Raw genomic sequence first — 13,476 nt, forward strand, 5'->3', positions numbered from 1 at the left:
AATCATCAAAACTTATTCTTAAGATAATGTGCAAAAATAAACAACAAAAAATGAAAATAAATCGAAAAAAAATCTGAAAAAATGTATTTAAGTTATATTTAGGAGTGTTGGATTTAAATTTTAAGAGACTTCTTTGAAATTTAGTAAAAATTAATATTAATTATTTTTAAGTACATATAAATTCAAATCAAAAGTGAAAAATAAAAATTTGAAAAATACATAATACATATATATATATATATATATATATATATTTGTGTGTGTTAAAGAATAGAAACAAACACATTGCCTAACAAATTAAGAAATAAAAAATAAAACTTGGCAAGAGTCCAATGGAAACTTTGAAGCAACCTGTCCTATTGCAACTCTCCAGTAGACACATCTCTCTCTCTCTCTCTAACCAGGGCCAGCACAGCTCGCTTCACTCCTATGTAAATGTAATCCTCTCCTCACACTCTTGACTCTTTCTATCCCCGCTTATCCTCTCTCTCGCTCTCTCTCTCTCTCTCTCTCACATCTTCATCGTCTTCCTCCTCCGTCCGACAATGGGCAAGGGCGGGTCTCTGAGCGACGGCGTCCTGAAGAAGATCCTCCTCTCCTACACCTATGTCGCGATATGGATCTTCCTCAGCTTCACCGTCATCGTCTACAACAAGTACATCCTCGACCGCAAGATGTACAATTGGCCCTTCCCCATCTCCCTCACCATCATCCACATGTCCTTCTGCTCCGCTATCGCCTTCTTCCTCATTAATGTCTTCCGCGTCGTCGAGCCCGTCTCCATGTCCCGATCCCTCTATCTCTCCTCCGTCGTCCCCATCGGCGCCCTCTACTCCCTCAGCCTCTGGTTCTCCAACTCCGCCTACATCTACCTCTCCGTCTCCTTCATCCAGATGCTCAAAGCCCTCATGCCCGTCGCCGTCTACTCCATCGGCGTCCTCCTCAAGAAAGACGCCTTCAAGTCCGACACCATGCTCAACATGCTCTCCATCTCCCTCGGCGTCGCCATCGCCGCCTACGGCGAGGCCCGCTTCGATTCCTGGGGGGTCCTCCTCCAATTGGGCGCCGTTTGCTTCGAGGCCACCCGTCTAGTCATGATTCAAATCTTGCTCGCCTCCAAAGGCATCACACTGAATCCCATCACATCCCTCTACTATGTCGCCCCCTGCTGTCTCGTTTTCCTCTTCGTCCCCTGGGTCGTCGTCGAGTACCCTTTGCTCAGAGATTCCGCCAATTTCCATTTCGATTTTGTGATTTTCGGGACCAATTCCTTGTGCGCCTTCGCGCTGAATCTGGCGGTGTTTTTGCTGGTGGGGAAGACGTCGGCGCTGACGATGAACGTCGCCGGAGTGGTGAAGGACTGGCTCTTGATTGCCTTCTCTTGGTCGGTGATAAAGGACACCGTGACGCCGGTGAACTTGATCGGATACGGGCTTGCGTTCTTGGGAGTGGCCTACTACAACCATTCCAAGTTGCAGGCGTTGAAGGCGAAGGAGGCGCAGAAGAAGGCGGCGCAGGCTGATGAGGAATCCGGCAGGCTGTTGGAGGAGAGAGGAGAAGAAGGAACAGGGAAGAAGAGTGAGTCTCAATCTTAATTTCAGAGTTCGTTGAAAAGAAGAAAGATGATGAAAATAAAAAGAAAAACCGAAGAAGAAGGGGACAGAAAGAGGAAAGGATTTGAGAGCTGAGGCAGAACTGCAAGAGGGATTTGATTCAGAGTCTCAGTTATGCTTTTCTCTTCAGATCAAATTTGGGTTCGATGTTTATTTAAATTTTCAGTTTCTAAGTTAATTTGAGATTCGGATCTGTTGCTTATAGTGCCAATTCGTTTGTCCCCCCACCTTAAGAAGTTGAATCTCAAATACACTTTTTCATGCATCTTTCTTTATGCTTGCTTACTTAAGGTGTGATACTTCTTCCTACACTTTTTAAAATTCCCACATATTCATCTTGTAGGTGAAAAGTTTTGAATCCTGTCTTGTGTTTTAGTGGTTTTGAATCCTATCTTGTGTTTTAGCGGTTCGTTTCTATTAGTGTGCTTTGAGGTTTAGGCTTATTGGTACATAGCGAGAGTTTCTTTGAGAAAAAAGATTTTCTGTACAAAAATGAATGATGATGTTATAGTTGGTGTTTGAATTCATCAAAGTGCTGTGAGGATTAGGATCCCTCTTGTTATTTGGGGTCAAATCCTTGCAAAATGATAATGTGTTCTAGTTGAGTATAGTCGGTGTTTAGAATCATTGAATTAGTGTAAGGTCAACATAATTGATATGAGTTCTAAATATTTATGTATAGAAATAATTTGCTTTTAGGTATTTCTCTCTCTTCTTTTTCTTTTCTTTTTTTTTTTTTCTCTCGTGTGAGATTAGAACACTAAAAATATTGATTTTTTGTATTCCATTTGAGAGTACTCGTTGAATTTTAGGTTAAGTATGAAAGCCAAGAGAGCAAATTAGTTAGTGTTTGATGCGTTTAAAAGTTTAGTCGATAGCTTTAGAATGTTTTGTCCAATAGATCATAATGCAAGAAGAAAAATGTGCACCTGATCTTTATCATTTCAAATCAAAATCCCAATTTGGAAGTTGGTGCTTGAATCCATTAAAGTGCTTTGAGGATTCATGTCCTCATCCTCTAGTGTGCTTTGAGGTTTCAGATCCTTGCTATGTACTCATGTATAGCACTAGTTTAATAGAATTTTTTTTTTGTTAACAAAGTAATAAATGTTTTGGTCAGTGTTTGAATCCATGAAATGGTGTTATATCCAAGCGATCCAATTGTAGCTTCAGCCAATTCTAGTGTATGACATTTTGCAATTGGTAAGTTTCAAATCATATATGTAAAAATCATTTATTTGTAAGTATTTCTCCTTTCTCAAGAGAAAAATAATGAGGGCTTTTAGTTGTGAAAATAGATTTTTCTATTTTAGTTTTCCTAAAAAAAAAATTACGAAAAGTAAAATAAAGCTGGCTAATTTTTTTATAAAAAAAAAAAAATTGTATGCAATAAATAAAAAATAAAAAATAATTTTGACACTAGTTGTTCAATGAAATAGTTTTTTTTTTTTTTTTCAATTTTTGAATAATTACAAAAATATCACCTTATTTTTAATTTCCAAATTTACAGAAAAGTTGGGAAATATTTTGTGATTACTTTTTTTAAAAAAAAAATTTTAACTCTTACTTTGCGTATGGATTTGAATTCAGATTTTGAACTTTAGTTCGTATTAATTATGTATATATGTTTTTTTCTAAATCTGTACAAATCTAAATTCAAGTCCTAAAATCCATACTTTCAAATATAAATAAAAAATTAAAAAACAAGTTATTTTAAAATTTAGAAATAAAAAAAATTAATTTGCACTTTTAAAAAAACCATTTATTTTCTATCCTTTTAGTATGAGTCTTGAAAATTTTCAAAATAAACTAAAATTTTTATAATTCTAAGAAAAATTAAAAATTAGAAAATAAAAAATGTTTTTCAAAAGCTATACAGCCCTGAGTTTTATCTTCAAAATTGAGATGACATGTAGAACTATAAGTTCAAATATGAAAGCCATGAGAGCAGATTTAGCTGGTGAATAGGGTTTTCAAAATTTTGGTCTAGAAAAATCCAATAGACCATAAAGATCACAACTGTATGATCAATTTGTATTGTTGATTACCTAAAAAGATAAATTTACTTTTAAAGAGATCAATGATAATGATGAATATCAAGGACTCAAGAAAAAGAAAAAGTTAATGATAATCAGAAGTTAAATTATTCAACGGAAATGAAACACGGGACATTAAGGTGTTAGATTGTGTGTGTGTGTGTGTGTGTGTGTGATATTTATGACGTGTGTTAAGTGTATAAGGTCATATTGTCTATATCATTTAATTAAAAATCAAGTTATATCTTAATCCATGAATTTATAAAAGCTACATTAGCAAAAGTTAATTATCGTAATTATTGGGTGTACATGAGGACTAAAGTCTTATATCTTTAATGATTAATTAATATTCTTGCAAGATACGTTGGAAGAAGGAAGATGCATCGATCAAAAGTAATGTATCTCATTAATCAACGTAGAACGTAAATGTGTTGCATTAAACTAATGAAAATATTTTGAATATAAGAGATTCATTTACCTTAGAAAAAGGAGAAGAGTCATTTATCTAACTATAACTCTGGTAGATCTTGAATTAGTGTTTGATGAAATTAATATATATTAAGTAATGAATCTCGTTACTAGAGCCATTTTTTTAAAATGTAAATGATAAATTATTTCAATCATTTGTTAATTAATCCCCCAATATACGTGTTTTCCTTGTTTAGACCATCTTAACTATCAAGATCAAAGTTCTTTCTTAAAAATATGTGCATTTTCACAAATCAAAAGAATTTATCGTTATGGAAAATACTATTTCTTGAATATAAAAAAGTAATAAATAAAATGAAAAATCAAAACCCTCTCAACTAAATTTCAATTTATTAAAAATTAATTTTTAGTAATTTTATCATTTCTATAATATTTTTAGGTAAACTTAAGCATTCATATCAATTTTTTTGAATTTTTGGAGAAATTATTCATGTTTTTTGGACTTTTAATGATTTTTAAGGATATTAAAATAATAGAAAATAAAAAATAGGTAAATCAAAGTAAGGGGAAAGGGGTGTTTGACCCCTTCCCCTTTCTCTTTCTTCAATTGAAATAGAGAGGCAACCTAGCATTAGGGCAAACTAAGGTTGTTGTCTCTACTACTCTCGTCATTGCTTCAACACCATCCAACATCGTAACTGTGGCAACATCAACTTTCTCCAACATTTTTCGTCTTCAAAGCAGCATCATCTTACAACCCACTTTTTTTTCTTTTTTTTTTTTTATGCTTCATGGAAAACAAATTGGAGGGGGGAGGGGGGGCAAGGGGCTTATGAAGCCATGGATGTCCCATCCTTGCCAAAACACTATTTGGTGCCTATTGCTAGGGAATGAGGGAAAAGGGATAGAAAAGGGGTGGAGAAAAGGGGAGAGGGGAGTGGAGAAGAAGATATTGTGAAGAAAAGAGGAAAATGTATAAAAGTTGGGAAATTGCATTAATGTTTACAAAATTTGCAAGGAGACAATGCTAGTCGACTAAGGGCTTTAAGACTCATTTAAAGGTTAAACAAATAAGGTTGGTTCATACAATATTAGACCATCAAGAGTCTTATTTTTATTTATGGGCCATTAAGTGCAAACAAATGTCCTCTTAAGTAACATATAAAGTGCCCTTGGTCCCCTTCACAACACACCTTGGTTTTGTATAATTTTCATTACTAAAATCAAACAAAAGAGTAATATAAAAGAAGATCAAGCAATTTTCACATATTTAAAGCCTAATCAAAGAAGAATATGAGAGAAGACAGAGGTATGGTATATATGAACTATTTTTATATCAAATATTACTTGTTTTATCTTTATAAAGTAAGTTCAAGGTTCTTATATAGAAATTTTTCTAACATGTAGTAGTGAGCCTATAAAAGTTGCTTTCATGTGCATAGATGTCTTATTTTATAATCAGCCATTATGTTTAGATCCAATTGATAGTCATCAAAGTGACTTATTCAAATAATATCAATCCAATAGGACTAAAGAGTTTAGTATTGTAGTGGATACCCATAACCAAGCCTATCATGTCTAACCTATAGTTTAGTGGAATCATGGTCATTAGTGGCAAAGCCATCAATTTTCCACGTCTTTAAGAAAGAGATGGAGCATTTTGATCCTCACCACACCTTTCATATGTTACTTGAGTCTAATGGATTACATATATTTATTTAACTAGAAAAAATGTTTCATTGTTAATATCCGAAAGGAGGTAGCATCTCCATTTTCAAATATTGTAGCATTAAAGTCCATAAAGTGTTATGCGGTGAATAAATAGTACATCATGTTATTATCTAACCCGAAGGATAGATGTGATGATGCATTGGATTGCTCAATATGAGTATAATTAAATGTCATATTAAGCTATCTTAGAAATTCTTGGCATTCTCTAGGTATTTTTATTTTCTTAATAACTCTTTCATGTTTTCAAGTTATCACTTAAGCTTCTAATAACACACTAGTAGGTACACTGATGGAAACTTTAGCTACCAAGAGATGCATTAAACATATTTGTGTGTGAGAGCACATATTGATAATGAATAATTGGGCGTAAGTATTGCTGCTTTTTTTTTTTTTTTTTGTCCCACATTGGTGGAAAATTTTTGTTGACATTGGTGTAATCCAAGGAGGGGGGTGAAATGGAAATTTAAAAATTCTTCCTAAGTTCAACTAAGTCAGCAGCAATAATACGCAACCTAGGGTCTATCTAAGTTTTTCCCAATATCACAGAAAAACTACTAAGTAAATATTTAAACAAATAATCCAATCTCAATATTTTCCAACCATTCAAACCATGTATATAAAATAATCAAGAAAATAAATTATAGCATACATGTACGAAAATTGAATGGAACACACGATATGATATCGAGGTTCGGCCAATACTGCCTACATCCCGCCCTCTAGCACGCAAGCCCGAGGATTCCACTAAAACTCACTTCACAGGTGGAGCGACATACATGCAAAGACTCACAAGCTAATAAAATGTTTCCCCACAAAATTAATATTGATTAACTCAAGGGGGAAAGCTTTTGGGCTTAACTCTCAATACAAAAAAAAAAAAAATCAACAATCAATTTGTAAGTTTGGGAGTTTGAGCAATAGTAGGACGTGTAGGATCACTTAGAATACTCTCACTCAAAAATATTTTGCAATAGAACGAGCAAAGGAAGAGTATATAGCTTATATGAGAAGAAAAATTCATCAATTTAATTGGTTGTTAATCTTTGCAAATGAACACGTATATATACCTTCACCCCCAAAAAAAAATACTATCGGAATATAGAGGGGATTATTAAATTTTTTTAAACCAATTTAACTTTAATAATCTTGTGTTACTGCAATTAAAAATATAGCAACCCGAGAGTTTCGGTCAACTATATTTTAAGTTCGGTTGACCGAGTTACTTTTGAACTACAGAATATAGTCGGCTGAATTAGGGCGATTTACGAACCCTTCGAGGTTCGATCGGCTATATTTGGGTTTGGTCTACTATTCATCTGGCTCAGTTGACTCAATCATAAATGAATAGGAAGTTCGCTCAGCTGAACCGTTGGGTGTCAGACTCGTGTGAGTTCGGTCGACTAAGGAAGACACGTTCAAAAAGATATAGTCGACTGAACGAAGTCAATAAGTTGACTTTTGGTCAATTCAGTCAATCGAGGCGTTTATAATGCGCTGAATTCGGTCTACTGAAACTCGTTTACACTTAAAATTTTGGTCCTGATTTTGAGTATTGTTACGTGCAGGGACCTAGGGTCTATCTACGGTCATTTTGAGCTATAGATCCTACCATGTATATCATGCATTAATTATTATAGACCTTTTGATTATTATTACAGACTCAACTGAAACTAAATATTAAATACAAATGTAAACACTTTTTCTTCATTTTCCTTGGAGTCACCGTATGCCACCAAGATATGATTCTTCTCCATTTCGTGCATAGAGTAATCCTGCACACAAACTCAGGGCATAGGTTAGATACAAAGGTATTTTTCATTATCAAAATGGGATATGACCAATAGGATCAACATTCTCCCTCTTTTTGATGATGAAAAATACTTTATACAAAAGTGAGTACAGCCATGAAAGGCTCCCTCTAAGAATATGCATAAAGGAAAGAGAGACATGCAATCAAATTGATTACCCAATTTTGCCCACCTTCTCCCCCTTTTGGTATCAACAAAAGGGTCACAATAGAAAAGATAAGAGCATATAGGCAAGCAATGGATAATAGTCATTCAAATACAAGACATAGTTTTGGAAAGATTTTAGAAATTTCGGCAATATGACGTTTGAATATAGAGCATTTCCCAGAATAAAAAAAATATGTATATCAAAGACCTGGTTGATTTCAACAAATAGTTTGCAATATTTCACATCAATCAACTCAAGCAATCCGATAGGGATCAAAACAATTTATACAATAAGTACATTACTTCCATCATCCAAATATATAGTCATGTAGTGCAAAATGGATAACAAAAGTGATCTCACAAAGTATGAAGTATATTACTAATTGATGTGAGAGAATTGTCTAAAATTTTAAAAGCCATATTTTTTTAAGTTAAGTGGCTCCCCCTGAATTAATGCACTTCTTCAGTTTTCTAGATAACTTCTCTATTGTGCATTAAGTCTTAAGTAAAAAGTTTGGGGCAAGTAATATTCTTCCATTTAAGATTTTCAAGACAATCATTATGCTTAAATATTCATACCCTAATAAACTCAATATACATCTAAGCTAAAATTTTGGGTGAGCCAGAAGAGATAGAATTTTAACACAAAAACTCCCTCTTTCAATTTGAATGCTAGCTTAGATGCAGACAAATTCTAATACCTATCAAGGATGGTATTCCTAAACACAAAACAATACAAGCAAACAAACTTAAATCCTTAAACGCTTTTAATAAGTATAAGATTTAGCCATTTATGTTCATCCAGCAAGTTTATTCCTTTAGAACTCATATGCATTAGAATGCCAATGCTAAGGACATGTAAGGTTCATAGAATCCAAGACCAATCGATATCATTTCATATTTCCAACAAAACGGGATATGATGCTCATGGATTTTACAAGAGTATCAGGACTTAAAACAAGCCCGAAAAAAAAAATGAAGTTCGACACCCTTGTATATTCTTAATCACACACATATATGCATTTTAGTTAAGAATGACATTCAATTAGTAAGCTATCATGCTTTCATTCTTCATAATCATTCAGCATGCAGAAGCTCATTATACAGCAAATTATAAGTATTTAGCACAAGGTCACTGCATATTTCATTTTCACTGAGCAATTGATGGCTAGTCGGGGCATTACTCAAAATTCATGCAAATGATTCTTTTAACATGCTAAGAATTTGGAATTTTATACCATTCTTGTGAAGTGATGATCTCCATTAACTAACAAGCATGTGAGTCTATATGTGATCATTCAATTTCAATCATGCAAAGCCCTAGTTGTCTACTAACATGCACTTCACGAATATGCATCAACCATGCAAATGGCATTTAGGACAAGCATGCGGTCCAGTATGGCTCAAAGTAGATCATGGACATGAATAACTATCCATCGGATAAAAATAAATCTTTCAGCACAAATGGATAGAGTGTTGCAGTTCTCACAAGGCATCCAATAAACAATTCAAAGATACAATACAATAAAGTGTTTATCATATACGTTTTAAGACACTGCTGCTCCCCCTTAATTATGCAACCAAATCATTATTAACATATGCTCTCAAGACTAAATTTAGCTTTGAATTTTGAGAAATACACATATTCGAATGGTTTCCAATTTAATTCCTTGTGCATAGATTTTCTTGAGATTTGTGCCTTTTATTAGATAGAAGCCTAGTGCAATCATTGCAACCATTCAACATCATTCAAGTGCACTAATTGATTTGATTTAAGATCAAGAGCTTGTGACGAGAACCCACCATTGCTTTGATATTTGTCTACTTTCCTCTAAGGGTGTTTACTCTAGGCGTGTGGAAAGTTAGCAATATTAGAATGTGAATTTATCTTGAATAAGCCTTTCGAACAGATTAAATCACTATGGCTCCATTTTATTAAATCACTACGGCTCCATTTTAGGATTAAATAATATACAGTGCAGGATTCTTTTCCCAAAACTCAAGCTAATGTAACGGAAAAATATACTTAATTTTAGATTTTCATATCTAAGCCAAAATTAAGCATTTAGTTTTAGAATTTGAAGATAAATTTGTCCTTTCTATGTTTTTGACCATAAAATTCAAATAATATCTCTTCCATAAATTCATTTTGCTTTTGAAGCAAGTGAAAAGTACGATAAAGTTCTTGAGCCTAGAGCCTAAGATGGAGTCATTGGGATTCTCTTAGGTTCCCATATTTCTTTAAGCTTTGGAGGTTTAAGACTCGGCATTTCTTTGAATTTCCACACTTATTTAGGTTTCATACATTTTCTTTTGAATGGGCAATCAAATTTGATACGGCCCTTTTTTTTGCATAAAACGCAAGTAGTCTGATCATATGGACCAGAGGAGGTACTGGCATAATATTTTGATGCTCTCACAAAGTACCACATGCATAGGTTCTTTATCTTCCTATTTTCAATGCCATTAAAACCTATACCTTCTTTGTCCAAGGTCATCTTTTGAGAGCCCAATAATTTTTCAAAGTTTTCTTGGCCCTTAGTGAATTTGTAGATGATCTTAGTTTGGCCTTCTAATTTTCTTTCTAGGCCTTGAATTTTTAAATCTTTTAATCCCTTGCAAACACTTTGCAATTTTACAAATTCTTTGGTCAAGGTGTTTGCCTTACTCTCAAGTTCAGAGATTTGAAGATCCTTTTTATTTTCAACAGAGACCTTGGATCTTAAATCTTTTAGCTCTTTATTCAACATTGTATTCTTGTTATCTAATCTTACGATTGTCAAATCTTTTTCTTTTACAACAACAATTTTAGATTCTAGATCTTTCAATAAAGTCTCATTCTTGTCTTTCAATGACATATATTATTTGTTAATTTTAACAAGAGACTTATGAGTTCTAATATATTCAGCTTGCAATTTCTAATAAGTAGGCATGCTTTCACTACAAAAACTATCACATGATTCAATGTCAGATATATCACAAGAATTGTCGCATGAATCTTTCAATGAAGTAGAAGGAGAGGAATTTACCTCCTCATTGGTTAAGGCAATAAAACACTGATTTTCTCCTTGAACGTTTGAGCTCGATGCTTCTGGAGTAGTAGACTCCTTTTTCTTGCTCTCTCCATATCGCTTTTCAAGTGCGTCCCATATCTCTTTGGTACATTGACAAGCCATGACTTCTCTGAAAATGTCAACGTCTAAAGCACAATATAAGATATGCATGGCATAAGAATTAATTTTCAATAAACTTAAGTCTTGCTCATTCATTTCATCATAGAGTTTGGGAACCTCTTTATTACAAAAAGTTTTTTATGGGATATAGTTCCCTTGCTCAATTACTTTCCAAGTCTTCCAATCTAGAGCTTGAATAAAAATAGTCGTTCTTTGTTTCTAGGTAGTGAAATCTACACCACAGAACAACTGAGGCATTAACAAGGAATAACCCTCACTAAACTAAGATACACCAAAACGAGCCATTGACTTTTATGTAGCTACTTGTTAGGATATGCTACAACTCGGCTCTGATACCAATTGTTGACTTTGGTGTAATCCCAAGAGAGGGGGTGAATTGGAAATTTAAAACTTCTTCCTAGGTTCAGCTAAACCAGCAGCAGTAATACACAACCTAGGGCCTATCTAAGCTTTTCCCAATATCATAGAAAACTACTGAGTAAATATTTAAACAAATAATCCAATCTTAGTATTTTCCAACCATTCAAACCATGTATATAAAATAATCAAGACAATAAAAATAGGATACATGTATGAAAATTGAAGGGAAAACACGATATGATATCAGGGTTCGGCAAATGCTGCCTATGTCCCCGCCTCTTGCTCGCAAGCTTGAGAATTCCACTAAAGCTCACTTCACGGGTGGAGCGAAACCGAATACAATATTAGTTCAAATTCCCAAGGCTGACCTCAACCTTTACAATCAATCCTTACGGGCTAGATTATCACCCCTTCAGACCACGCTTGGAATACAACAGATTCACATTATAAATTTCGTGTATAAAATATGTGTTTCTCTAAAAAGCAGATTTGTACCAGTATAATCAATGCATAACAAACAGATAAGAACTATAAGCTTGGTGCAAATATGTGAAATAACACTCAAGGTAATATCAATAATCAATCAAGTGTGAGAGTGTATTATCAATCTATCTTTGAAACAATATATAAATATATATTAACCACAAATAGGGTTTCAAAGATTTTCAAGGATATAATCAAAATATCTCAAAATGATTTTCACAAGTTTAAGCACAATAGATATTTTCAAAGCAAGCTTGTCAAAAAGTTTTCTACAAAACACAAGACAAGCCTAAGAGTCTTGCAATAAAACATACAAAGACTCACAAGCTAATAAAAAGTTTCCCCACAAAATGAATATTGATTAACTCAAGGGGAAAAGCTTTTGGGCTTAACTCTCAATAAAAAAATCAATAATCAATTTGCAAGTATGAGAGTTTGAGCAATAGTAGGACGTGTAGGATCAATTAGAAAACTCTCACTTAAAAATATTTTGCAATAGAATGAGGAAGGGAAGAGTATATGGCTTATATGTGAAAAAAAAATTTTCAGAGGAAATTTTTCTTAATCAATTTACTAATTGGTTGTTAATCTTTGCCAATGAACACATATATATAGCTTCACCCAAAAAAATAACCATTGTAATATATAGGGGATTATTAAATTTATTTTAAACCAATTTAACCTTAATAACCCTGTGTTACCGCAGTTAAAAATATAGCAACCCGAGAGTTTTGGTCAACTGTACTTTAAGTTCGGTCGACTATATTTATAAGTTCGGTCGACCGAGCCACTTTTGAACTATAGAATATAGTCGACTAAATCAAGGCGATTTTCAAACGCTTCGAGGTTCAGTTGGCTATATTTGAGTTTGGTATGCTATTCATCCAGTTTAGTCGACTCAATTGTTAGAATTGGTGTATTCCCAAGAGGGGGTGGTGAATTGGAATTTTAAACTTTTCTCCTAGGTTGAGCTAGATGTTAGCAGAATATTACAACCTAGGTCATTCTATGTAGTTCCAAAGACGCTGATAAATATAATATACAGAAATTTAAATCGAGCACATCATTCACATAATAACATACACGTGCTGTAAATATAAAGTGCGGAAATATGAACAAACAAACGATATGTTATCGGGGTTCAGCCAACTGTGCCTACGTCCCCGCCTCTAGCTCGCAAGCCTGAGGATTCCACTAATAGCTCACTTAAGGGTGGAACGACACTGATTACAATCAAGTCAATTAGCACAGGGCCTACCCCAACCTTAACCAAGGCAATTAGCGGGACTAACCTCAACCTACACGCCTTAACAGGATGGCACACCTAGCTTTCCTAAGCGGGTCTAAGCCAATTCGGGATTATTCCAGGGCTAGTCTCCCTCTTCAAGCCCATGCCTGGAAATACAATAGATTTTGCAATCAAATGATATCAGTACAGTGATTGTGCTTTCTTGTAAAGCAGATATGTACCCAAATATGCGCAATTACATACACCACAATATGATTTAATATGTAAGCTCAGTATGGTTTAGTATTTCAACTCTCAAATATATATATATATATATATATATTTACTATCAGTGCAATGAGTGTGTGAGAGTATCAACTAGTATGATCTTTGTATCACAATATGAGCTCAATCTAACAGCTCACACAAAGATACTAGCCAGACAAT

At 33.9% G+C, this 13,476-nt stretch overlaps 1 protein-coding gene across 1 annotated transcript; it reads left to right on the top strand.

Annotated features, from left to right (window-relative positions):
- The first annotated feature begins 305 nt into the window (after nt 1-305).
- On the top strand, nt 306-1,878 carry LOC131150183 (probable sugar phosphate/phosphate translocator At5g25400). The gene has a single exon (XM_058100779.1). The coding sequence runs from the start codon at nt 546-548 to the stop codon at nt 1,593-1,595; it is 1,050 nt and encodes a 349-aa protein (XP_057956762.1). The 5' UTR covers nt 306-545; the 3' UTR covers nt 1,596-1,878.
- The last annotated feature ends 11,598 nt before the right edge of the window (nt 1,879-13,476 follow it).

Source organism: Malania oleifera, chromosome 3 (genome assembly GCF_029873635.1).
Source record: "Malania oleifera isolate guangnan ecotype guangnan chromosome 3, ASM2987363v1, whole genome shotgun sequence".
NCBI lineage: Eukaryota > Viridiplantae > Streptophyta > Magnoliopsida > Santalales > Ximeniaceae > Malania > Malania oleifera.

Bases quoted from the DNA above. Each gene is read 5' to 3' on its own strand.
- LOC131150183 (XM_058100779.1), top strand. From the start codon at position 546: ATGGGCAAGGGCGGGTCTCTGAGCGACGGCGTCCTGAAGAAGATCCTC.